Here is a 27,154-nt window from a genome sequence, read left to right on the forward strand (position 1 = left end):
GAGGATGTAAGAACCTGCAAGTTCTGCAGCTTTTTTTGGCTGTCCCTAAAACCTTCCCAGCTGATGGTATGACATCAGTATTTTTAAAAGGAAAAACAAAATGAAAGCACAGCTTTGCAGTTCATGTGGGTACCTACCTGAACTTATTACCATGCTGACCAATCAAGGGGTTTCCATGGCATTTGTGAACAACTCTAATTAAGTATCAGACCTGTGCAGCACAGCAGTAGGTCAAGATGTCGTTCTGCAGTTAGGTTGAAACTCTGGAAGCACAGGCTGCCAACAGCAGGCTTCCTTTCCACAGCCATCTCTGCCTGCCCTGCTATCCATAGCTGCCAGCAGAATTCTCAAAGACCACTTCATTTTCAGGCCCCTCTTTCATTAGATGGCATTGAGAACCAGAATGATATCTGGAAAATATTTCATTATTCTCTGCAGCTTAGAAATGACAAAGTTCTGCCTCACACCTACTAGCAAAATGGGCAAATGTTCAGGCTTAGCTAGGAAATTTGCAACTGTGCAAGCAGAATTGCTTTATGCCCTCATAGAAGTCCTTACAACTCCCAGTAAGCAATAGAAGCTCTCTGGAATAGCTGGTAGCACAGGTTAGCCCTGTGTTCCTGCTGCAGCTCTGGATGCACTCCTGTTCAATGTATTCTTTCTCACACAGAGGTCGCATTACGAGGGTGGGCTGCAGTGACTGCTAAGTGAACCTCTGCAGAATTTACTCCAGCAGCAGATAGAATTAATTTGTTACGGATTTAGGAGTTCCTGTTATGACATTATCTCTTTGTGATATGTGGAGCATGCTGTTTATATTGAGCTCAATCATTGTGGAAGGATGTTTTGACTGAATAGAGGGAGCGCTGTACAATTAACAGAGGAAAAAAGAGAGGGGGGGGGGAAAAAAAAGGCTTTAGGCATGGGATAAAATACCAGCAGTGGATTTCATGTAACCTCATGTATGTTTGTCTTTTCTTTCTTCCTTCATGATTATAAAAAATTCTCTTCAAGGTTCAGGTCTACAGAATGTCAATCTGGGATGAGTTAATGGAGAAGGTGTTGCTTTACCCCCTTTACCAGCTGTATCTGAATTCTACAGTGCACCTGATAGAGTGAGGTTTTTGAGCCTTACTTTGCTAGGTGTTCCCCACCATACCTTTGCAAAGCTTTTCTTAAAGCTGTGTTTTGCTTAGTTGCATCTGGCCTCTGAATCTGTGCTTATCCCACTGGACTTCTCATGAATGCAGTTTTACCTGTGGATGTAAGCAGAAGCTGTGAAATGCTTCTAAAGCAACAAGTTCTTTGATTCAAACAGGATGATGATGCCCTTCTCTAGAGAACTAATAAGATCTTTGTGCACAGTTCCCCTAATGATCTTAGAGTAAGAACTGTTGGAACACTATAATGTAAAAAGCTTCCTTCCTGAGAAGTCATACAGATCAAAGGTGCTCAGAAGAACTTTTTTTCTGAGGCCATTAGACCTAAATGCTTTTGGCAAGTTAAGTCCAAGTCTGCATTTATATATAATTAATCATGTATGTGGGCTTGACTAGGATAAATGCTATATATTATTTCTTGTATGGTTTATCTTTTTCTTCCATTAAAAAAAAAAAAGCAAAGCCTCTGCAGAGAGTACACAGGCAGTGTATGGCTGTAGTATCTGGGAGCATTCAGTCTTACATGGTGCAGTGCCTTGTTTTGGTGGAATAATATGCTCTGCATAGCTTTTTAAAACACGTTGTGGGAATGACAACAGATGCAAGAAAGCATGCCTTAATCTTGGAGCAGAAGGAGAAACTCTTCCAGAACTTGGGAGCAGGATGAGTATTTATGTGCCAGGATGAGACCAGTCCCTTTAAAGATTCTTTCCTCCATAGGAAAAACAAATTTTTGTCCTTGATCTGCTCTGCTAGAAGCAGTGTGATGACAGCCTTCATCTGAGGTGTTTGCCCTTGTTCTTGATCTGTCCCATTTCAGGATTCGCAGATGGTAATAGAAGCCTTTAAATCAGGCTTTGAGCCTCCAGGAGATGTTGACTTCGAGGACTTCACTCAGCCCATGAAGCGCACTGTCTCCGAATCCAGCCTTTCCAACTCCAGAGGGGATGGGAAGTACGAGCCGAAGTTTGGTGGCAAATCCAAGGGCAAGTTATGGCCATTCATCAAGAAAAATAAGGTACTGACCTGCAAACACGAGCTTTGTGTTAGCTAGTATGCGTGTAGTCAATAGGCACTGTTTTATCTAGAGATCTGGGCAGTTACAGATTTTAAAGAGAACTTTAGTTTCAGAAAGTTAATGACTGATGTCTTAGTATGGTGTTCTGTTGTAGTCTTTGGTTACTTAAGGTTTTTTTAAAATATATCTTTGAAGTTTTTTCGTTGTAATTTCTTTAATTACGTTGCAGTTTTTATATTAATTTAATTGTCACGTCTTTGCCATGGTCCATTTCTGTTCCTAACTCAGAAGGAATTGTATACCACTTACTTGGTGTCACGTGTGCTAACTAACACTGTTACTTCAATGTGTCATTACTGTTTTGACACTTCTAAAACTCCTTGACTTCATTTGTGTGACCTCCTCAGTCTGTGCTTCGGGTTCTGCAGTTGGGTGGTGGGAAGCAAGGAATTGCTGCGGTTCTTTCTTCTGTAGCATAACTAATGGAGCACAGCTAACTGAGCAGTTGACTTTTTAAAGACCGCGTTAACTTACGTATCCATCAAACCTTTTTCATTTCACTGTCATATTCTACACCATAATGCATGGCACCGTACATCTGAGGGTACCAGAATGTGTCAGGATGACTGCGCTGTCAGTTTACAGAAACACTGATGGAAGCCCAGAGCAGCTTCACATTTCGATCTCACCCTTGCTCTGACCCTTATCAAACCACTTTTACTGACCACATTGACAGTCCAAAAGCCTACTTGATCAAAATGGGTCATTCCTCTTGCTGGTAGAAGAGAGAAGCTGGCTGTCTGGTGCTTACATTAGTGTAGCCAGAAGCAAAACAAACAAACAAAAAAGACCAACTCCTGAGCAAATCTGTAGCGTTTGTAGAAGTGAAGTTTGATGCACGTTGCTGAGGTATGATCTGAAAGCAGGAAGGAATGTGGTTTGTTGTTTTCCAGATAATAGAAACGCTACTGGGCACTAAGGTACCTTCATTATCTGATCCATTTAAATGCAGGTATTTGTAAGCTCTATCCATTTGCATTATTCCAAGTTGTCCACAGAGCAGAGCAGGGCAGTTTGTAGGATAGCACTGCATGGAAGAGTCTGCATGAGCTTCCCGTCGAAACGCTTTGTTACTCTTCTGTTGCATCACTTACTAAAAACTTCAATTTTATCACACCTTCATTTAACACAACTCTAAATACTTCTCCCCCCACTTCTTGAACCATGGCCTTTAATATTTAATTATTTAATTGTTTTTTCTCTGAATTTCAAATATTGGTTTTGATGCTTATTTTCGTTTTGTGTTTTATCTTTTTATTTTGATTTTATTCTGTCACTTCTCCATCTCTTATACGTAGCTTATGTCCCTTTTAACATCCCCCCATCAGCCCCCTCCTCCTCCCCCTGCCTCTGCCTCACCCTCTGCTGTTCCCAACGGCCCCCAGTCTCCCAAGCAGCAAAAGGAACCCCTCTCCCATCGCTTCAACGAGTTCATGACCTCCAAACCCAAAATCCACTGCTTCAGGAGCCTAAAGCGCGGGGTAAGTTCTCCTCTGGATACCTCTCTCTTTCTTTCTTTTCTTCCTTCCTGGCGCTTTTATATTGCACGTTCTGTTATGTAAGAACTTGTTTTGTTTGGTGGATGAGTCCGTTGTGTTTTACCGTAACATGCAGACAAATCCAAGGAATCCCAACCTGTGAAGTCATTTGCAGTCAAAAATCCCACGGCGAAACCACAAAAAAAGTTTCTGATAGAAGTTACCCTAAGTTCCTTATTTTTGGAAGGAGGGAGAGTTATCCAATGTTTAGAAAGAGCAGCTGAACTGGAAGCAATATTCACATACAGGTCACAAGCCATGAATTTAGCAGCTCTGCATACACCGCTGTTCAGAACTGTAGATCTTTTTCTGGCATTTTCTATGAAGTCAATGGATTTTTTTGGTGCCTGACCTGACTTTCACTTCCCTGTGCTGTGGTGCACGTGGTTCAAAATTACATCCTGTGTGCAGAGCTGATGGTCAGACAGACATGCTCTGAAACACAGGTGGGAGGTTTAGAGGGAATGGGGTTGGAGCCTTTCCTGCCAGCAGCTGGAGCAGCAAGCTGGGTGCTGCTGCATTGTAGAGAGGCTGGAGGCTGACCTGGGGGACCCACCTGAGTGTAGATGGAGCTAAATCAGCTTCTTGTGACACAACACTGCAAGTCCACCATACTTTTCTCCTGAAATAAAGCAGAGAATGTTTTTTTCTTCTTGCAAGCCCATATGTGGCACAGCTGTACTCAGAAGTTGCTCATGCTTTGGCTCGGAGGTTTGGGTCCTTAAAAGTATTATTGAAAAAAAATCACAGGAAGGAGACACAACTGTGCAGCACCTTACAGCCTGCACTGAAAAACACCTTTAAACGTTGAGGAAGTGCAACTGTTTAAAAAAGCCCAAATTCTGCTCCAGGGACTGCAGTGACATTTAGGAACGAGGACTGGAGTTGTTTAGCAGTAGAGCTGCTTTCAGTGGGACTTCAGTGCTTAGTCACAGAGAATTGAAAACACTGCTGTAAACAGTATTTTGTCTCATCTGGTTACAGACAGTAAATTTAAAGAAAAAAAGTTCTTTTTTTTTTTTTTTAATGTAGGGCAGTTTTCAGTTCTTTTCTAAGGAACTTCCATTTCATGATGTATTCAGTGTAGGATCCAAAAATTCCCATTTCTGATGCTTTCTGGTGGGGATGCGGCTGGTTTCTAAGTTGTCCTGAGGAGGTTTGGTAAATGCCTTCTCCCCTCAGTTGCATTTTGGTTCACAGCATCTCTTCTTTTAAGCTTCTAAGGATTGGGGAATTGCCTTTCCATCCTGCTTCTATAGCAGCAGGTGCCTCTGCACTGCTTGGAGGGGCTGGCAGCTGGCAGCCCTGTTTGTGTGGGGCAGCACTGAGGCACGTGGAGAGAAAGGCACTGCTGGAGGTGGGAGCTGAGCCTGTGACCCAGTCCTCCAGAAGTGCCATTCACTGAACTGATTATTGAAAATAATGCTGAATATTTCCAGTTCACTCTAAAAATACCAGCTTATAGTTCCTTGGGCAATGCATGAGCTTGCATTTCAAATGTACTAACTCTTTTTATTATTTGGCCTCACAAGCAGTTATGACTTTTAATGTTTGCCTGAAAAAGTGACATAATATGATGTGCTGTCTGAGAAGTCTGAGCCAGTCTTAGAGGTGCTTTGTACTGTGTTACTTTTAGTTGGTTCGTTTGAGAAGTGAAATAATGAGAACAATTTCCTCTAGCTTTCTCTGCAATCCTTCTAATTTCTGCTGACAAGTTCATTAAAAATGCAAAAAGGAAGGCTGTTACTAAATCTTCATTTGAACCTTTTTCACTGTGTTCTCCTTCTCTTTCATTTCCTTCCCCTGTTAGCTACCAGGATGTTTGTATGTAAACAGTTTTAGTGCCTGACTCATCCAACAGAGTTGGAGGCCAGTGTTCAGATCATCGTGGCATTTTCCAGAGGGACGAATTCGGGCCGCTTAGTTCATCTAGAAGCACGGAGGAGGAGAGGCTGCTGAGAGCTGGCAGCTCGTTCTGTCTGCTCTGAGAACGCCGCTGATGTCTCATAGGTCCTTGGTGATTTTTGTTACACGCAGCGTCAGACTGAAAGGTCATGGAAGCGCTTCATGATCTTCGAAAACAAAATTCTAACCAGACGCACCCCAATCTCATTTATTTGCCAGATGAGAAATGAGTTATTGTCATTTGTCTGATGCGGCCCTCTTTATGCTCAGTGCAGCTGCATAATGTCGTTAATTCCGCTTTTACAATATTACATTTGATAAGATTTCCTTTTCTCGGTTCCTCTCCATCTCATTGTCCCTCTGCCAGATCCGAGAACATCTGAGTTTTGTTCATGAGCAGTAACGTTGCTAATGCTGCACTGAGATCTTAGCAAAGAAATGAGAGAGGAGGAGGTAGGGAGGAGCTGTCTGTGCAGAACAGTATTTGATCTGTACAGGGATACATTAGCAAAGCAACTTTTGGGAAGGTCGTGCAGGGAGCCAACAGAACAGTACAACGTAATGGACGTTTGGCTTTGACACAGAACAATTTCATCTGCTCTGAATATTGCCTCTGTGCTGGTTTTGTTCAGCCAAACACCTTGCAGTACAGGTGGCCACGGGAGATTTAAAGTACTTAAGTAATTAAGATGATTTTAGATTGTTCAAACAAACTGTCAAGAAGAGGGTCCTTCCTGGCTTTGCTGATAATCTGAGCTGTCAACGCCTGCAAAAGGCTGTGTAACAATTCAGAGGACATGGGATCATACTCCTTTCTGTCCCTGGTTTAAGGAAGAGGAGCGTGGCAAGGAAGTACTTCATGTGAACACAACTAGCAGATAACAGAAGTGTAATGGGATGAAAACAGCAGAACTACCTGCTGTAACGTCCTTGGAATGTGAGGCAGTGATCCCCATACGGTTCCTCCTTAAGTCCTTTGGAGATGGCAGTGAGTGGCAGAGTGTTCCAGTGATTTCCTCCCAAGTTTTGTTTTAGCATCTTCTGTTACATTTGGAAAGAGAGATGACAAAGCTAAAGCGGACAAGGCACTGGTGACTGAGTTGTGTGTGTAACATCATGTCCTGCAATCTGCCTTCACTTTTGCTCTCAATCTAAAAATCCATTGAGTTTCGTTTCCAGGAAAGGAAGCAGATAACTGAACGGCAGATGTGAGGCTAAAGCACCAACTGCAGTATCAGTGAGCACTGCCAGTGTGAAATCCTGGTCTGTCTGAAAGAAAAACAACAGACCTTACGTTGTCAGTGTCTGTGGTTTTCTAATCATGTTCTCCTATTTTCATCGGACTTGCTTTCTTCTAACCCCAAAAGCAGAGATGTCCATTACGAGGAATCATTAAGACCCATTACAGTGCTTACAGAAGATCTGAGCTAAAAGAGGTGAAAGTCTACACAAGGGTTTTGTTTTTTACTGTTTCTAATAACTCTTTAATTAAAAAAAAGTCTGTTTAAAATCAGCTCTGCCTTTTTAGGGAAGTAAAATCCAGAAGAGTACAAAAATGAGGAACCACTTACATAAGTCATAATTTCATTTATGCTTGCTCTGCTTTTTCTAATTCCATTTTGAGGACAAAGGAAACATAGTATTCTGCTAGTTGAAATTAACTTTGTGTTTTTCCTTTATTGCTACACCGGCAGTAACATCAGCACCTTTATTTAAAGAGCAATACTTCTCAACTAACCAAATCCAGGGTAGAACTTACACCCTTGAGTACATTGAGCTGAGCTGCTTCATGTCATCACTGGGACACTGGGCTGTGCTCAAACAGGAGGTGGCTCTGGGAGCAGAGGCACAGATGCTGCTGTCATTGCCCACACAGCCCCATAGGGTCCAATGGAGGGATTTTTGTGGTTTCCTTTTGAAGTGGAAGTTGTTGACTTCATTGCAGTGTAACTTCATTTCCCTCGCATCAGTTAATGTTTTCCCTTTCCATCCTGTCTCATTTCTGTGATGCACTGTGCACTTTTTCCTGACACCTGTAGCCCTGCCCTGAGACCATGAACTGGTTGTGCTGTGATTGTGCAGAAACACCAACCAAACCACACCAGCTCCTCACCTGCTGTGTTCCCTGCCCAAGGGAATGCTCTGTGCTGTCATGCAAGTGTGTGTGTGCCAAAACACCGGGCCTTGGGTGGGTGGGCTCAGGAAAACCAAGGTTATTTTAGCAGAGAGATTTGATCTGGCATGGCATGTTTAAGCTAGCCTTTAAGAATATGAGATCTAAGTGTTACAGAAGTGCTGAACTCGATTAATGCTCTCAGAGCATCTAGCAAGTTTCCACTTTGCACTTAAAGGCTATTAAACACCGAGCTGTCTTTTGCTGCAGAAGCAGTAAAGATGGGTGCTGTGCTGGTCTCCACCGTAACGCATGTGTTTTCTCTTGCTGACTCACCAGCAGACACAGTCTTTGTATATTCACAAAGAACTCATGAAGAGGACTTTAGGGACACCCACGTGTGCCATTGAGGCTAGGGAATACGTTGTAAGTCCACGTATGGTGTGATCAGCCCATAGCGTTGCTGCACAGTCGCTAACCCCACTTACAACACCCTGAGAGTGTGCTGTGGAAATGTGCTTGGTGGCAAAGAAACTGCAGGCTTGGTGAGAGGCGAGCTGCAGCCAACTGTGTTACGTGCAGGAGAGACTTGTCTGCTAGGCCTGGAAATGCTGAAATTCACGCTCCTCTTGGAGCTGTTTAAAGTGTGCTTGGCTGTAAAACAAACAGAAAACTCAAAATTATATTCTGTATTTGTTAGCTTGTAAGCTGAGCTGCTTTTACAGCAAATTTCTTCTACGTAGAAGTGCTCCAGAGGGGTTCCTTGCGTTTATTCCAAATTACTTTATGAATGCAGTTTGAGCATCGTGAGCCACCCCCCTTGTATGAGCTGCAGGGACACATCCCTGCTGTGGTGGCAGAGCACTCTGCGAGGCTTTGAGAAACTTCCCTGAGCTCTCTGTGACAGTGACAGCCCATGGGATCAATGCTGGTGACCTCTAAATCTGATACCCAGCGAAAGCATTGCAGGGGGTGGATTGCAGCAGGAGCACTGAGAAAGAAATTTACCTTTGGGCTGGCTGGAAATGCAGTGATTTATTTCAACCCTGATTTCTGTAAGTGAGGTTAGTGTCTGTCTGTGACTGTCCAATAACACATGGACTTGCTGGCTTTCATGCTCTCTCATGTGTTATTGAAGCTTGTGGCTCTTAGGCTCTTCATTTTTTCCCTGCAAGACTTGTTCTAAATTGGCAGCTTGAAACAGATCTGCTCATTTTGTATCAAAGTGATTTATTTGATCGTTTTGAGGGGGAAAAACGCTCCATTTCCAGGAGCTGTGAGCAAGTTTATCACTGTGAAAACCCAACAGAATGGGCAAAAGCAGTTATTCAGTGAATGTTTAATGCAGATTTACTTTCAGTCTGCTTATATTTGTTGACAGAAATTGAATCACTGTCATGTAAAATTATCAATGCGTTTCAGAAATGGAAAGCTGGGAATACGACTTATTTCAGCATTTCATTGTCTGTGATCTGCTTTACTCGTGATGCCTGTAACAATCCCCGATGTTCTCTTTGGAAATGCTCTTAATAAGTTCTCTATTTTTGTCGTACCTAATTAACAGTGCAAGAATTGGGCATACGATGTGTATAATCTCTGAAATTTGCTGAATTTACAGCAGAATAGTCGTGATGCAGATGGTTCCCTGCAGTAGTGCAGTGCCTTTAGACCTAGTGTTTAGACATTAGCGCATGTAGCATACATCCGTGCCTCTATAGAGTGCTTCATAGGTAAAGATTTCCTCTGCACCATCAGTCCTGTCTGTATATATGTAGGATCTCAGTTTGTGCTGATCATGTCTATGCTAAAGTTCACAGGAATGCTAAAGGTAATATGCAAACAAAAGCTGCCTGCACCGAATATCTTCTGCATTATATTTTAGCTCATTCTCTCTCCTCCTCCTGCGATTCTTCTCTCAAATTGATTGGTTTGGTTTGGTTTTTCAGTGGCCTCGTAGCTAAGAGAGCAAATTTCTTTACTGCATTGTCATTATTGAGCGTTTCTGTGCTGATAGAATGAACTTCAGAGGGAAGCTGAACTGCTGCATTGTCACGTGATGTTTCAGTTCTGATGGAATAGTTTGCTATTAATTTTAAGGCTATACATTATCCTGGAATTATTGACATGTATTACTGCATAAATTCTGCTAACTATTGACAATTGTATTTGAAAATTGAGTGTTTCTTGAGCAGGCTGTCAAAAACATCACAGGTGTTGAGCCGCCTTTATTTTAAATCCATCTCAAAAGAAGTCTCGCTAAAAACGGAGCATCTGTTTGTGAGAGCTCTGCATCCAGGAGCTGTCAGTGCTGCTATTAGAGAACTCTTGAATGGCAAGGTGTGCAGAGGTCTGACAAGAGATTATGGCCTGGGGCAAGAGATGTTTCCCCATTTTCACGTGTCAGCTGTCTTTGATACAGAGCACGTGCATTTATGCATTTATGCATTCAGAAGCTCGTTGCACACCAGCCCACAGAGCTGGTAGCACAGTCACAGCGAGGACTGCTGGAAGCCTGGGTGCAGTTTTCATTCCCCCTTTAGTCTGGCTTTGTCCCTTGAGCAGCAGTTAGCTGGTGCTCCTTGGGACGGAGCAGAAAGGCACTGGTAGGCTCCAATCTCTTGCAAATAACATAACTGACATCTTCCAGCACTGGAAGAGAGCTTTGGTAGTTTTGGTGGTGGACTGCCTGAGCACATTTGTTCACCTTTCAGTTTGAGGCCCTCCAGCACTGCTCAGAACCCAACATGTAAGTGATGTAGCACAGAGGCAAGCTGTGCTGCTGTGCAGGTTATTTTTTTAATGTACAGCTCTCTTTTTGCACTCTCTTCCTTTCCCTGATTAGCTAAAAGATAATGTTTTAGCTCTGCACCAGGGGATGTGCTAACCTTTGAGGACTGGATCATGTATATCATTTAAGTAGCTTGAATAACGTCTTGCTGTGCTGCCACAGAATCAATTTGGTGTGAAGAGATTTTTCCCCCTTATTCTTGGTCCTGACCTTGTCTGACCGTGTGGCCAAAATAAGTTTGAGATAAGCATCTGTATGAATTGTTTAAGAACACCAAATGGCTTAAGTGACTGCCCAGAAAGCATTGTGTGCAGCAGTGGAGGTAATTTGGGAGCACAGTCATTTGGACACATGCCTGTGAGCTGGGCTTTGTCTCCTGGAAATGACCAGAGGCCCCAGCAAGCCATTAGCAGCAGGAGCAGTGCCATACCTCTCCCTACCTGCAGCTAGGTGCTGCCCTTCCCTGCTCCTGCACAAAGGGGCTGATGCTCGTGACTGCATTTCAGCACATGTTCGATCTGAAGTGACTTGCACACATTGACAGCTGTTTTGTTCTGCAATTCAAAACTCAACGAGGAAATCCCTCTCGTAGCAGCAGTACTGAGGCAGCCCAGGCAGAGCTCTGCCCGCAGTGCAGAAGCACACAGGCAGCGCTCCCAGCTCTGCTCCAGGCGAGGCCATGGCAGCTGCCCAGTGCTGCTGGGCCCTCTTGTGAACTTTTGCACAGATCTGTCAGTGTTACCCATCCAGCGAGGGGAATGTGTGTCATGTTATTGGAACAGCGCTCTGAAAAGTTCCTCTTCTACTGATGCTCTGTTGTTTTTTTTTTTCTCTTTTCCCCCCACCCTGTATCTCTCCATTTTTTACATGAAGCTTTCTCTCAAGCTGGTAAGCACATTTTCAGCATGCCTGTCCTGTGTTTTAATCACAACTCTGTGTGTGTTTGAATGTGCACTGTGCCACGTATGACATGACACTGAAATTGTTAATTCGTTTCTTCTTTGTTTGCTTTTTTGCTGTTTATCAGATAACTCTGAATACACAGGTCTGGAGTCTAATAGAGGTGATCAAAACTCAGTCTTTCTAATAAGCTGCTAAAAAATTAATTCTAATACATAGTTTAGCTTTCATTTTTGTAATCTAGGGCTATGAAAATGTAGAAAAACAGTATCAAGTAATTCTGTTACTGTGTAAGTATAAATTGAGACGTTAAAAGAAATCAAGATCTGCTTGGACTTTTTCCATAGAGAAATGCATGTATTTGGTGTGACTGTAACATAGCCACAGTTTGCTTTCTGTGTCCAGGTGTTTACTGGCAATCTGCACCATGGTCGCCTACATTTTACAGCCCTATGTAGTCCTTCAGAATAACTAATAATAATTAAAATTCTGTAAACCGTAACCAACAAGGTTAACTCAGTCTGATTTGAATTTGCAAATGCTGTTATATATACATGTGCCCCAAATTCGATCTCGGATGCAGCTGGGAAGGTTGCTTGAGCTACGGTAAGGCAACGTGTTACTGAGTTGGAAAGGGGACGGGTGGACCTATTTGGGAAAGCAAATTGGGCTGAAGTTGGTATTGCAGGCACTGTGCTGCTTGAGATGTGCCATTCCTCAGTATGTCTCTGGTAGATCGTTGCTGTTCCTTTGCCCCTTGTGATTCCAGGGGGAGCTCAGCTGTTCTGCCCCAGTTCATGCATGAATTCCAGAGCCACAGTGCCTGGTGACAGAGAGCTTCAGAGGAACTGCAGCTCCTTAATTGCATTAGCTTGGAAGTTTTCTTTTTCCTCACCAGTCACTGCCTTAGGTGCTCCTTCCCTGTTAACCCTCCCTACATACACGTTGTCCATGGATTTATCATCTTGGACCTGTTCCTAACAGCTTGTTCTGAGGAGAGCTGTGTGCCCTGGAAGCTACCTGGGGTAGCTGTGGTGTGCCTGCAGAGGTTTGGGGCCCTACCACTGCCCTGCACAGCGCAGTCACTCATTGCTCTTCATTTGCAGTACTGCACTTGTGAAGACCTGTGGTAGAAGTGGGGAATGGTGGAAACCTCTGGCTCACTTGGAAACCTTCTTCTTCTGGCTATTGCCATCCATTGACCTATTAGTCCCAAGTGTTTACACCAGGAATTTCCACTCGTTTTTGTGTAGTGTAGCTGAGCTAAGCCTTCACATGTGTAGGAATATATCCTCCCCAGACAAACAGCTGACCTGGCCTTCCCCCAAGAATTGCACAAATCAAGATGATGTGTATTTCTAGAAAACATGTGCAATGTTTACAGCTTGAGAGATGATTCCAGCATCTTTTGCTTGAAAGCATGAAATGTGCCTACCATGTGCAAAAGTTGTTCCTTGCCTCTTCCTGCTGGAGGAGGACCTGTAGCTGCTGTTCAGATGGGAAGTTACCAAGCATGGAATGAAGTCTCTGTGAGTTCACCCAGTCTCAGGCATGCATTTCTACACAACACTGCTGCTTTGGTCTGAAGCATTGTGGGCACAAATACTGAATTTAATCTGGCCGAGAGCTGTCAATTGAAATGAAGTATAGAAAAGGAAGAGCTTTTCCAAATTGCTTTGAATACATCTGGTCTAACTGAGGATGTTTTCAAGCATCTCTTTCTCTTCTGGATAGAATTGAAGAGAATATTTTATGTAGTCTTTCTGTTAACTGCTCATTTATTTACAAACCTACATCCAGACGCTTTGCCTTAAAAAGACAGGTATGGGTTTGCATGCAGGCTGACTAAAATATACTACAGCAGCCTAATGTGATGTGGGAGTTACTGCAAAGCAAACGCTGCCAGCATTGAAGAATGAATTAAAACAGAAATCTCCTATGCCACGCACAGCAATGTAATTCAGAACTCTCAGGGCTGCACGTGGCTACTGATTTACAATTAGCTTAACTTGGTTCTTGCATTGTGTTAGATTTGCTTTCCCTTTGTCTCACAGAATGGACACTGATGTGTGTTGTTACGCACGAGGTCAGGCTGAGAGGCGTGTGTTCGTTCTTACTGAACATGGAGATGGCAGCACTTTCATTACACCAACCTGTTCTGCTTTATTGAAATTAAACAGGAGGAGGGGCAGGAGGTGAGCTGTGTGGAGTTGTCCTCCATCCCTCTGACACCCACCTGCCTCCGTTACAAACAGCACGTTCTGCAAATGCAGAAGAAAGAGTGTGCCTTCAGCACGGAACTGGAGGGGTCTCGTGGGCAGTCTGTGCAAAGTGTCCCCTAAATCACTTTCACCTAAGAGAGAGATTTGGCATTTCAGTAGAACTGATGTTTCAGCGTGGCTCGCAGCCTTTCAGTAAGCAGATGGGCTGTTGAATTTGGGTGCTCAGCTTTGTATTTTGTCCCTTTCTTTTACACGTGTGCCAGTACTTCTGCTTAGAAATGGGACATGAAACAAGTGAACGCCAAGACAAGAGAAATGTGCAAATTCTAGATTGTGTACAAGACCTTCATTCTTTTGTGATTCAACTAGTTGCAATTCTACCTGCTATACAAAACTAGAGTGATCAGAGATGAAGCATAGGGACAGTAATAATTGAAAATCTGGACAAACACCTTGAGAACTAAGAACTTCAACCACTTCCATCAAACCAGGCTGTTGCATTAGTTTCACAAAAACAAGGTCAAATATCCCACTAGTTTCATTTTTGCTGCTCTTTTTTTAATGTTTTAATTTAAAAAAGTATAACAAATGTAAGCAGTTTTGTTATACACATCAACTGTTTTTTACATTTTATGTGTGGGCCAAGACAATTCTGCTTCACTCAGTGTGGCCCAGGCAAGCCAGAAGGTTGGACACCCATGAGTGAGAGCAGGCCAGCAATTAACAGTGTGCTCAAGAAGCGTGATTATGACACAGGAGTAGAAGCTAGCAACTGCTTTCAGGGGGATGCTGTGTCTAGGGGAGTAGGGGAAAGCAGGAAAAATTAGCTTTCCATGGAATGAGATCCTGCTAAGTAAAATCTGGTGTTAGCTATGGTTAAAGGTAGATTCTCAGCTTTGCCACTGAATTCCTGCATTCTTCCTGATCTCCCTTTAGCCTCTTGGTAAGGAAGTGGTCCTGGGCTTGTTTCTTAGGCATTCTGATTCCTAACCATTCGGGGGCTGATAACTCATAGCACAAATGATAACAATGCTTCAGACCATTGCGATTGCTTCACAGATTTGTGAGCTATTTTCTAAATGTGGTCTTGAAGGATTCATGTAGGCTCTGATCGTTTATTTTTTCCCCCCTCCGTTCCACTCTGCAGGGAGCTGGGCCAGAGGACTTCAGCAATCTCCCACCTGAACAAAGAAGAAAGAAACTTCAGCAAAAAGTCGATGAGCTGAACAAAGACATTCAGAAGGAGATGGATCAAAGGTAAGCCAACTCCTGCAGTGGAAAACGAAGTAGATCAACTGAAACATAAGAACTGATAAAAATAAGGTTCTGGTGTTTTCTAAGGTGCTGTTCCAAGAGAAGAGGCAGAGTTTGTTTATTGCTAAAAATGTCTTCTGCAATCGGTTATTTAATTTTGGCTGATGTAAGTCAGAGCACCCTTGCAGGGAAGTAGCAGTCTAGTCATGGGCAAGACGAAGATTGCTGTTGGATACACAGATATTTTTGTATGTGTGATGTGATCTGTTGCTGATGAATCAGGTGTGATGGTGGGGGGGCTGTTTGCTTGTTGTTCGGTTGGTTCTAGTAATTACAGGATGTAAACATGGTCTGAATCAGGGTTACAGCCATAAACCTCTCAACACTAAGCAGATCACCTGCAAATGTTTGATGGGCAAATGTGATCGAGGGCGTATGCCAGCAAATGAGGCTGTTGTGAGCTTGCTAATGTCCAAAGTGCTGATTGTTTGGTGTATATCTTAAGGCTCTGATCTGTAGCATGCATTTCCTGGGAGCTGGAAATACGAGTCCAGTGCTTTTGTGGATGCTTTTTCTACAAGGCTTCGTTTATCACTGTGGTTGAGAACAAGACCATTTTAGTTACACGCTTTCTATTGATTCTGGCAGCTTGTATTTGTTGCTTTCAGTGTTTGTTCACATTCTGGCTCCTGCAATCGCATTAAAAATTCAGCACACAAAAAAGCAGAACTTTTCTTTCCAGAGTGATTTTAAGACTCAGCCTCACTGCTATTAGTCCATCCAAAACAGTGCTTCACATTTACATGGATGTGCCTGTGTTTTCTGCTAGATTGCTTTGAAGAACCTGTTAATTGTGGTTTGCTGGCAGACTTTTTTCATCTGTTTATTTTGTTTTATTTTCATCACTTATATCATAAATGAGAAAGGAAGTTTGCACATGGTTATTTTACTTTCCATAGCTCTTCCTTCTGTGGTAACTGCATTTCTTTCTGTACAGATTTACCCTTCTGTATTGATTCTGAGGTAACCCCGTGTTAAAATCTGATACGAAATCTGAGTAGAATTACGCTATTTTAAAATGACCATAGTATGCGATTGGGGAATTAACAGCAGCAGTTAAGTAGGGGTTAAAGAGCAGTAATCATCGTGACTCACATGTTTGCAATATTGTCCCTTAGGGTTTCAACCACAGAGCAGTCCCACTTCCTTGCCACCCACACTTTTTCTCATTTTCTCTGCACAAAGCAAAAGCAGGCACAGGATTGCAATTGTCAGGAGTTTGGTGGGAAATTCCAAAATATAAAGAGCGCTAACTTGAGTCGTGGGACTGCCATTAACCTTGTTCCCCCCAAGTAATGCCTAGAGAAAAGCTGAATGGCTGTGGCAGGGATACAGGAAATCAGCTCATAAGTGCATCCATCTCTAAGCTCTGAAACGCTCATAGTGCATTTAACTTCTTCCTTAAGTTCAACTTGCTTCAGGTCAAAGGCAGCGCGTTGCTGGCAATGAAAGCTCTGCAGGCTTCCCTAAGGGATCTGATGCATCAGCATTGGTCCTGTGGTACTGCGTTCATCGTAGTGGGCCCTAATATTAACATCTCTGAAACAGTAGGCATTTGGCATCTGGGTTGATATGAAACACAGCCCCCAGAAACAGTCTGGTAAAAATACAGCGTAGCTTAACAGGATGCGGGGTCGCGTTATGTGGGCCAAGGTCCATCTGTTGCTGCGCTGCGACAAATGCAAACCATCTGGATTCAGCTTCCTTTTAAGCAGTGTGAAATAAATATCTTACAAACTATCAGCTTTGCAAAAGGCAAAATGCAACAGGCAGGGTGAGAGATTTTGGTTATCACTCCATTTCTGTTACTGTTATGTCTGCATTCAGCTCTTTGTCCCAGTTGCTCAATTGGATTTCAGCCCACGATGGAGAAGAATGATGCAACTGTTTGTCTGTCTCCCCCCAAAACTGGGATGATATTCATTTAGGAACTTTGTTTTTCTTCTGTCTCTCAGAGATGCCTTAACGAAAATGAAAGACGTGTATATCAAGAACCCTCAGATGGGAGACGCAGCGAGTGTGGACCACAGATTATCAGAACTTGAACAGAACATTGAAAAGCTACGATTAGAAGTGCAGAAATTTGAGGTATGGGGAGGGATGTAGATGTGATGTTGGTCTCAATGAGTACACACATCTTTGATGTAGCTCAGCGTATGCACACTTCTAAGTAAGTGCTTCCGTGCTTTTCCAGATAGAAAGAAAATGCTTCAATCCATTTTTGTGTATGGAGAAGTGCTACTTAATCACTTACATTAATTGAGATCTTTGGGCCTATTTCTGTAACATAAATAAGCACCGTTGCTTGTGGTTGTCAGCCAACAGCTGTGCTCTTTAAATTGCCCAGAAATCTATGCCAAGTAGAGGAGGAGATAAAATGCAGGATTCTCTAGACTGCCCAGAGAGGTTCAGATACTTGCTTAAATTATGACAATCATCTGACTACAGATGAATGTGGAAAATTGGAGGGATGTAAGTGGGAAACACCATTCGAAGTCTAACAGCAAGACAGAAGCCATCAGATGATGTTTAAGGAACAGTAACATTAACAGGAAGCTTCTTAGAGATGCAGAACCTCAAAAGCATGAAGCAGTATTTGGAACACGAGGATCCATTAGAAATGTATCCCATTGCAATTAACACCAGAGGGATTATAGGACTGAGGAAAGGCTTCACTCTATAAGCTGGGCCACAAACACGAAGATGTACAGCCTGCTCACGTTGTTCCTTACAGTCATGTGTTTTACTACCGATTGCTTGCTTACCCACATGAAAGCCTCCCTAGCTTTTCTCCTGCTATTACCGGGGCTACCGTGAGCTGCTGCGCGTCTTACTTCATTGTGACTGGAGGAGCAGTTCTGTCCTGTAGTGAACATAAGCTCCAGTGACGTGACGCTGCTGCTTTTCACTGGCAGGGCTGGCTGGCCGAGGTGGAGGGCAGGTTGCCCTCGCGGACGGAGCAGGCGCGGCGGCAGAGCGGGCTGTACGAAGCCCAGAACACTTCAGCAGTGAACAGCTGTGCACAGGACCGGGAGAGGTACAGTATCTGTACAGAGCTGCTGCCTTTGGGCTGGTTACTTGCTTGCTTTAGCTGCACCACCGGGAAAGCTTGCTCTGCCGTATTCAGGACGGTGTGAGCAGGATGAAGGCAGGGGCTCTGTGATGAGTTTTGCGTACTAGTTTTAGCCTTATAGAATATTCCAACTTTATGAGCTGGTTTTCTAAGTATAATGGCCACTGCAGTCACTGCTGTGAAGGCAACTGTGATAGGTTCTTTTTATTATGGAGAGAAAAAAGACCATCGCAGTGCAACAGCTGCTAATGGTAACAGCCTGTCCTGACCGTTCTGTGGAATTGCTGAGCTGCTCCAGCTGGAGTTGCTCACCTTGCCTCGAGGGCTGGGTAAACAAGCCACTCTCCCCACTCCTGAGGCTGGTCGCTATAGTTGCTCTGTATTTTCCTCTCTTGAGCAGCCCAGATGGCAGTTACACAGAGGAGCAAAGTCAGGAGACTGAGATGAAAGTACCTGCAACAGATTTTGACGATGAATTTGACGATGAAGAACCACTACCAACCATAGGAACATGTAAAGCTCTCTATACGTTTGAAGGTATCATTCAGTCTTTACTCTTCTTTTACTTATTGCTTTGTTTGCTTCCTATGACAAGCGGGAAACCTTCATTTAACCTCTGCAGCACTTAAATAGACAAAGGAGTGAGTGAGGCTTTGGCACAATTCTGTTTTCTGGTGGCTCTGGGGCAGGGATTTGTCTTGCATTTTGCAGGGCTTCTGCAGGAAGAGGAGCCAAATCTAGAGCAGTGCATCCTTACAGTGGTAGAGAGAAATAGTGAGGGAATAAAATTGTTTTCTATGTTGTGCACTTCATCCCTTCAGTGTACTTCATCCCATTCTTACTGAAGGTTCCTATGAGAATTTTTCAGCTGGGGGGGCTAAGCTTAAGCTGTGTTATCAGCTGAGCATGTTATGGTAGAAAAATGTGTTACATGTTTGGGAGTTCTGCTGTGAGGACCAACTTATGTAAGGGTTACATAACTTAGGGTTATGATGCTCAGCTAAGTTCTTATTAATGTTATATTAATGCCTTACAGTTTTAGCCTGCCTATGGTACTTAAATGTCTGGCCTGCAACCACTGCTTTCCAATAGAGGAGCTGTAACAGCTGGACATGAGCTACAAGAACATTTGTGAGGTTCAGGTTAATGATAACACGACTTCTTTCTGATGGTGCTGCTGGCATTTCCTATGGCAACTCCTACATCAAGGTCACGTTCCTTCTTAGATTGCAGCCTGTTGTCTCCAGACTCATATATTCTTGTTCACATTCTAGTGATGCAACAAAGGATGCCATGAACATCTCCTACTCCACCTGTGGTTCTTACTGTGCAGGGCAGCTTCACATCCTTGTTACTTTGTCTTTCAGGTCAGAATGAAGGAACAATTTCTGTAGCAGAAGGAGAAATGCTGTATGTAATAGAAGAAGACAAAGGTGATGGGTGGACGCGAATCCGAAGGAACGAAGACGAGGAGGGCTATGTCCCTACGTCTTATGTTGAAGTCTATTTGGACAAAAATGCCAAAGGTGCTATGACTTATATTTAATAATATTATTATTACTTTACTTGCTTTCACAGAGATACCCAAGCCTGCAACTTTGCGTTGCATACAGAGCCTTTTAAAAGTCTGTACAGTGCCACAATCTGCGTTATGTCATACATGGACTAATATGGCTTGCTGTACTGCAAAACATGCTTTTTGTTGGTCAGAGAAGGCTAGTGTGGTAGAGGGGAAATGCAGCCTTTCCTAGTAAGTGCTCATTCAACTGTCACTGCCATTGCACACCCAATCTAGGGCAGGAAACACAAAGCCATTTGGAAACACTGCTGGTTTTCCTTACATATCCTGGGGGTATTTCAGACATGTTCACAAGTTTGTCCCAAACTGATCCAGTGCACTGCTATATAGGAGATATTTAGCCTGGTGTTTTGTGTCTCAGCGTGGCAGAGCTTTCAGAGCCTCATGAGTTCTGTGGACCTTTGGAACTGAAACCTGCTCATCATTTAGTTAGTGTGTTTGGAAGGGGAAGCAGAAGTCTTGCCAAAGCCTCTCTACACAGCACTCTGTGATCCTTGATCAATCATTTAAACATCGACGTTAAGGAAAATCCTTTATTCTTTCCAGTCTTGATACATTTCAGAAAATGGTCTTTTGGCTGTATTTGCTATTTCAGATGAAGTACAGGTTTTCTGATGACCCGTAACTAATGGGTCTTCTGCTGAAATGCAGTCAATGGAGGCACTCTGAGCTTAAACTGGATGGTCTTCTGTTTCTCAGTTCCTTTTGACTCCTCCCAAATAGGTGTATTTTGTAAGCAAGCAGTGCATACAGGAGAATACTGGGTAGAATACATGCTAGCATGTAAATACCTGGTAACATAATTCACTGAGAAGTTTTAGGTCTGTTTCAAATTGATATGTTTGAAGTCCACTGTTAAATAATTAATGCATTTCTTTTGCAGTCATTTAATTGTTCAGATCGTTGTGTTTCCAGAACCTTAAAGTTCTTGATGTGAAACAAACTGCCTCGTCCAATTTATAAGAAAAGGGAACCATTCTCATAGAGGTTTATGGACATTGGAGAGAGAAGAGAGCTGTCTCTGTAAACAAATGCTACAATTTGATCAGCTCACTTTTTCCTGGGTTCAGTATTAATCAGTGCGTGCCTCATCTGCTGCAGATGGAAGTCTAGGGTCTGATTTTGCCATAGTAGTTTTATGTTTGGCAAATACAGTCAGCTGAGATGCAAAAGTAAACTCAGCCCCCCTGTCTCCCTTGGTTAACCTTTAAAAGGTGGGTTTGTATTGTTTGTTTTCTCTGCTTCACGTTCAGGACAAGGCAGAGAGCACAGAATGAGAGACCTCATAACTCAGTGTTCCCTCCTTTGGAGATCGTGTCCGCTGTGTGTGGCAGTGGTTGAAAGCAGCATTATTGCTCTGCTGGAAGATGTGGTGTTCAGCAATGCAGGCTGCTTGAAGCAGCTGAGCTGCTGTGGCATCTCCATCTGTCAGAAGTAGCAGGCATGGCGCTCGGCACGCTTCTCTCTGAGTGATGCTGAAGGGCAGTCAGTGCTGGGAGTGAGTGCTGACACAGCTGGGAGGAGTTCAGATCTTTTGTTTTTTCCATTAATTTTGCTGGACTTTAAGAATGAAATCAACTGTGCTGTGACTATCTAATGGAAATGAACTATGAGATTTACTTATTTTAAAATGGAAAACTTGCCATAAAACTTCAGAGAGGCTGTGTAAAGATTTATGGGAAATGCTGCTGCATTTAGAAGGCAAACTTTGTGGCAAGTTGCAGTTTTCTCATTTGATATTAGTGTGCTGTAGAAGGACTTTATTCAATCCCTGACTATTTAACCTGGAAACCACAACTTTCCTGAAAATGACAGCGCTAAAGCATTTACACACTTCAATTCCTGTTCTCAAAAAGACCCTGGAGCAGCTGGCAGCTCTCGGTGTAGCTGTGCAAAGAGCACTTAGGTGAGGTGCCCAAGCAAAGGCCCGGGCTGTGGCTGTGCCTCTGGGATGGTAGGACAGGTAAGTTGTGTGCTGCAGCCACCCCTGTGCATGTGCTGCTCACGTGAGCCAGCTCAGGGCTGCCTGAGGGCTGCTGGTAAAGTTTACCATGGTAAACTCCAGCCAGAGGGTGTTGCAAACCCTGTCACAAAAAGAAGGTAATGTCTATCTTGTTCTGCCTTTTTTTTTTTTTTTTCCAGATGAGTACAAATCACTTCAGAAAATCTCTGAGTAGGTTTGCATAGGCCTGTGTTCACCTTTTGCTCTACGGGTTTGCTGCTACTGCTGTTTTAAGAGATCTATTTCAGAAGGTTTTCTTTAGAAGAGATGAATGCACGTGGCTTGTCTCCATCAATGAAGGACTCTGTTAGGTGCCACTCGCTCAGCTGATGCATGTATAAGTTCTCCTTGCAATTTAAATGTGCATCGCTGCGGATGGAAGCGCTGCCCCTTGGCATGACTGTAGTTGTAAACAGCAGTTTTGTCCTTCCTGATACCAGTGGGAGCCAACGCAATTCATTCCCTTTGCGATGCATTCAGGAGACTGTTAGAAGTGCTAAAAGCGTTCAGACTGAGAACTGCATCTGTCAGATACGTGGTTGTGCTTTGGGGCTTGTGCCAACCTCTCCCTGCTGGGGGATGAGGAGGAGCATTGCTGCATTGCTCGGGGCTCTGTTGGTGTAGCTGATCATGGCAGGGCTTTCCTGCTCTGCCAGGTGCTGGTGCTGCTGGCTGTGGATACTGGAACCGTTTGGACCTTTGTGCTCAAGGCTGCCCATCCTGTGTTATTAAATGTGGTACCTCATAATCTGCTTGGGAGCAGAGCCCTCTTTTAAATGTGATACACAGAAGAACTTTGAAAGAATTGTTAGATAAACTTTGGTGGCACCCAGCAGTGAAGCCACGCTTGCTGCCCTCAGAGGAGCTGGCTGCTGGGGGAGCGCAGTGGCAGGGACTGTTGTGCAGAGTTCTGCTTCTGGGGAAGAACAAGGAATGAGTTTGGAGCCATGAGAGCACGGCGGTTCCTCTGCCTGTGTCTGCTCCATTTTCCCCCTGCATCCCCCAGCTCCACAAACAGCCCTGGTTGGTGGGCAGCTCAGTGCTCTGCTCTTTGCTGGAACCACCGCAGGCAGCCTTGGCTCGCACAGAGCGATAGGTGAAAGTTAACCATGCTGATGCACTTTTGATCTAGGATGTATCTGATTATTTAATGCTTGCCAAATCCTTTAGGAACTGGTAATTAATGAGCAACTGGACTGTGGCTTTTAAAAAAAAATCTTTGTGTTAAATACTTGTCTTTAGTTCTCCTGGTATTAAAAATATGTATATAACATAACTTAAAAACTAAAGTTACTTGAATTTAAATTGTTTTTATCATTTTATATATATAAATATAAATGGTTTTATAGGTTGTTGTTCTGCTTAACGTAGCTGTTTTGATAACTATTCGGTCCTTATGCTGATAAGCCCTTGTGGTTCCTCAGCTGCCTGCATCTGGTTGGAATTGCATAGGAACTTTTGCTGTTACAGTTTGTTAAATCTGGCCAGTGTGGTTGTTCCATTTCTAGTCTTATTTTTTAAAGAGTCGTCATCTGTCAGAAATCTCTTGATAGCTTCATGTACCACGGTGTCTTCTTCTAATAAACATTATATTTTCTCATTCCTGTGAGGTTTTTTTAATGGCTATTCGTTTGAATTTGACTTTGTTAATGGAAAGGAGGTGGCCCAGAGCTGCTTTTCACCTGCTTCCCACACAGAGGTACCTTAATTGTTTTTCAGGAAGAATATTTTGCTGTGGCTCTGTGGAAGCTCTTTTTGTGCTCTCACATGGAGGTTTTTTCTTTCATTATTGCTGTGGAAGCGGGCAGAAAGGGCACCTGAAAGTCGTCCCCCCATCACAGGTGTGAGGGCAGTTTGGGCTCATCCTTTATTCCTCTCCGTAAAGCAGTCTCTTCAACCAAAGCAAACTTGTGGATCATAGCTCTGACCACAGAGCAAGCTCACCGTGAGCCAGAAGCCTGTGGCTGCAGGGATGTGACGAAGCATGAGTTCAGAGGCTAAGATGACTTTCACTTACCTGTTTATTTCTTCACTTCCCCTAAGAGCGAAGGGCCTTGGTGGCCTGCTGTGTAGGGGATGGCTGGTCTGGGCTCATCTGCCAAATTCTTTGTGTTTGGGCTTCCTGTTATTCTTCAGTATCGTTCACTCGAACAGATACAGTACCTCTTAGCAGACTGAAACGGAAAAAGCTGTTTGTTTGCTCTGCTGTTGTGCTGAGAAAGTGCTGGCAGGGCGCTGCTCCTGGGTTTGACATCCTTCTCCCAGGGGAAAGCAGTGATCCAGCGATGCTTCCTGGAAGGAAGGGCTGAGGGTGAATGGTGACCGAGTGGTGGGAAGGACGCCTGAGTTCAGGAGCTTTGCTTAACCCTCTGTAACCCTGTAGGTGCTCGGTTTCCTTTAACCTCCTGCAGGTAGTGCTACCCTTAAGGGAACCCTTTTTCTCCAGTCTCTTTCTAATCCAGTCTCTTTCTTTTTGTCTTTCTTATGTTTTAGATTCCTAAAGGTGTTTGTGCTGGTGCAAGAACCTCGGGGCGAGCTTGTCACAGAAGGAGAAACAAAATGGTCTGTTTACCCTGCAGGCAGTTTAAACATACCCATGGAAAGCCAGACACCCACTCTTGTCTGGAGTTCCCACTTGAAAAATTCAGACCTAAATTCCATCCCAGTATCATTCAGACGCTTGCTCTTTTCCATGGCATGCTACTTGTGGCTCAGATTAACTTACCAGCCTTCCCTGCTCTTCTACCAGCTTGGCACAGCCCTTCCATAAACAAAATAACCAGCACTTCCCCTCCCAGCTCCTCCCAGTGCTGGTCAGAGAACCGCTGGCTGCCCGTTGATGCAAAGGGCACCTGGAGAGTCCCAAGCATGTGCAGGTCTGTCCTCTGTCCTCCCTTGTCCCTCAGTCCATCTGAATGTATGCACTGGTCCATCAGCATTTCACACGGTGCCTTTAGCACTAATCCTGCAGGTAGTTTCACCAGCTTGGAAAGGAGGTGCATACGCATGGTAAGCTGCTCCTGGGGACAGTGTTACAGCAGCTGGACAGGACTCTGAATTGGCAGATATTAAACTTGATCCACATGCATCACTCAGTATTCTTCTTCCCACAAAAAAGTCACTAATACTTTTCAGCCTTTATTTTTTTTAAATCTAGGCTGATGCTCATGCCAAGTATTAAATCCCTATGACCTTGCTGTTGCCTGAAAGCCTTCAAGCTCACGTATGTACACTTTCTTTCCTGCTTGTTCTCTCGCCCCTTCCCCTTTATTGCCCCCTCCTTTCTTCCTCCTCTCCCTCACACACACAGACACACACACACACCGGCGTTTTGGTTTGAAGCCCCGTTCTGCTCATCACAAAGACCTCCATTTTGCTCTTGTTTCAGTCTGCATGCTCGCCCTGTTGCCTTGCCTGCGCCCACCTTCCCAAGGGCCGCATTATTTTGCGGCTCGTTGTTAATCTCTTTGCAGTTTTCTTTTGTCGGTTTGTTTTTCAGCATTTCAGACCTACCTTCTTCTTTTGCATGACCTCTTGTGCGTTCTCATCAGTTAACGTTTGAATAACAGAACTTTTTTTAGAAAAAAAAAAAAAAATAAAGGAGAAAAGAAAAAAACTGCACTCTATTTCGTTCTCCCACGTTGTCATGGACTGGACCTTGGCCCAGAAGCCAGCCCTCAGCCATCCTGTTCTCACACGGTTTTATCTGAAGCAGAAGCGCTGCGGCACTGGGTCACCTCATGCTTCTATCTCCAAATACGTTGCATGACCCAAGCTGCCTAACAAAGGGGTCAATTGCTTTCCAGATCTCTGTACTACAAATGCATTGGTTTCCCTGAGCCTTCACTGTTGCTAAGTTGTCACAGTAATCCTGTACCTGGTTAAGCCCTGTAAGAGTCTGTTGCTCCTTGTAGCTCCTGAGGGTCTTACTTATCCTTAGCCAACCTTGCCTATCCTTAAACCAACCCATCGTTTGGGGCAGTCTGCTTGCTCTTAGGGAACTTCAGCATCTCTTGTAACATCCCCAGAACTGGAGGAAAATTTGTATGGGAGCTGCTGTGGCTGATGACCCTGAGATGAAACCTCACAGGCGTAGTTTGCAGATGTGTGCGTGGTGTTCTGCTGCCAGCATGCAGGCACGTGTCCCAGAATCATCTGCTCTCCATGCTGGGGTTTGCCTTGGTCTTCCTCACTCGGGATGAAGTCATTTTTGAATTAGCGTTGTCTTCAGAACTTTGTCCCTTTCCCTTTGAGATACCCGCTTTTAATTTCCATAGCAGAAACCCCTCAGTCGGTCCTGAGCCGCTGTACTGCACTGCTTACAGCCTGCAAGCATCAACCAGCACCAGGTTATGTTTTAATGTGACCGAAGTGGAGCCTGCGCTGCGGGCAGGGCTGACACCTCGGCCTTCTGGAGCCAGAAGGGCCCTCTGCACTCAACCTGCCATCTCCATCACGTGAGCCCGGATCTGTGAGCCTCTGAGAGCAGCAGTGCCCGTGGCTTTGTGCAGGTGTGTGACAGAGCTGTGTGCCACCCCTGGGGGTCTGAGAGGTGAAGCAAGTGTGCAAGAATGGCCATAGGATATTTTAGCTGCAGTGTTTTATTCTCGTGTCTGATGCACTGTCGAATCAGCAGCGAGGGGAGTTCATTTGCACCTCTCATCGTGCCATCTGTGTCAAACTTTTATCTAAGTTTGCTTTTATATATTTAATCTGGGTGGACAGTATATTATTGTCAGCCTCTGTGGAGCGTTGGGGCAGTTGCGGCGTCTGTTGTTCAGTAGCACTGTAGAAGGAGCGTTAGCTTTAGCTGCCTGTCTTTGAAAGAGTTGTATAAAAAAGGCCACAGATGGGGTTTTTATAAACTGGGTGAGCAGCTCCCTGCTGCCTGGATCTGCAAACTGAACACAAGAAAAACGATGGACAGTCGCGTATGTTGTAGCCTACAATCTCTATTCTGCTGCCTTCCTTCAGGGTAAAGAACGGGTAACCTTGGTCAGTTTACCTTATACAAAAGCAGAAGGACTGAATATGTGCACTGGTTTATCAAAACTCTGCTTGAACTTCTCCTGCCCGGAAGTGGGGACTGCACAGCTGCAAAACCCTGATGTCCCCAGCAAGTCTCTAACGCCCTTTCTTAACATCTGTAAATAGAGAAGAAACATATTTACTGATACTGAAAGTTGTGTTTAATGCTGAGTATTTTTCAGAAGTTCATTTAGTTTGATGCATATTGTTTGTTATTTTTTTCCTGCCTGAAGTGTCAAAAAACCTAAAAGAAGCCAAATTCTATTTTAACATGATGATGTCGAGCACTTTTTTATTTGTATATGTGTGTGTATGTGTGTTTGAGCACTGATCTCTAGATTTTGGTGGCATCTCAGTGTTGTGATTTCATTGCCAATGTAAAAGGTTCTGGTGTTGCCCATTTGTTTCTGGAGACAGAATTCAACCAAATAAAGTGCTTCCATTTGAAAGCAAA

General features: G+C 43.9%; 1 protein-coding gene across 13 annotated transcripts in view; it reads left to right on the forward strand.

Moving 5' to 3' along the window:
* The window catches only part of FNBP1 (formin binding protein 1), an 87,231-nt gene extending 60,077 nt beyond the window's left edge, over window positions 1-27,154 (forward strand). The window contains exons 9-18 of one of the 13 annotated variants that reach the window (XM_042878753.1): window positions 1,981-2,178; window positions 3,537-3,719; window positions 8,134-8,220; window positions 11,456-11,470; window positions 14,852-14,961; window positions 16,974-17,106; window positions 17,934-18,055; window positions 18,489-18,628; window positions 19,459-19,617; window positions 24,166-27,154. In XM_042878753.1, the coding sequence (XP_042734687.1) occupies window positions 1,981-2,178; window positions 3,537-3,719; window positions 8,134-8,220; window positions 11,456-11,470; window positions 14,852-14,961; window positions 16,974-17,106; window positions 17,934-18,055; window positions 18,489-18,628; window positions 19,459-19,617; window positions 24,166-24,173 (1,155 nt within the window). In that variant the 3' untranslated portion in view covers window positions 24,174-27,154. Of the gene's footprint in view, window positions 1-1,980; window positions 2,179-3,536; window positions 3,720-8,133; window positions 8,221-11,455; window positions 11,471-14,851; window positions 14,962-16,973; window positions 17,107-17,933; window positions 18,056-18,488; window positions 18,629-19,458; window positions 23,273-24,165 lie in introns of those variants that run through there. The other 12 variants (XM_042878754.1, XM_042878755.1, XM_042878756.1 and 9 more) reach the window with 12 other exon arrangements.

The sequence above is a fragment of the Lagopus leucura genome, unplaced genomic scaffold (genome assembly GCF_019238085.1).
Source record: "Lagopus leucura isolate 7727_CA_CO unplaced genomic scaffold, USGS_WTPT01 Super-Scaffold_100022, whole genome shotgun sequence".
Classification (NCBI taxonomy): domain Eukaryota; kingdom Metazoa; phylum Chordata; class Aves; order Galliformes; family Phasianidae; genus Lagopus; species Lagopus leucura.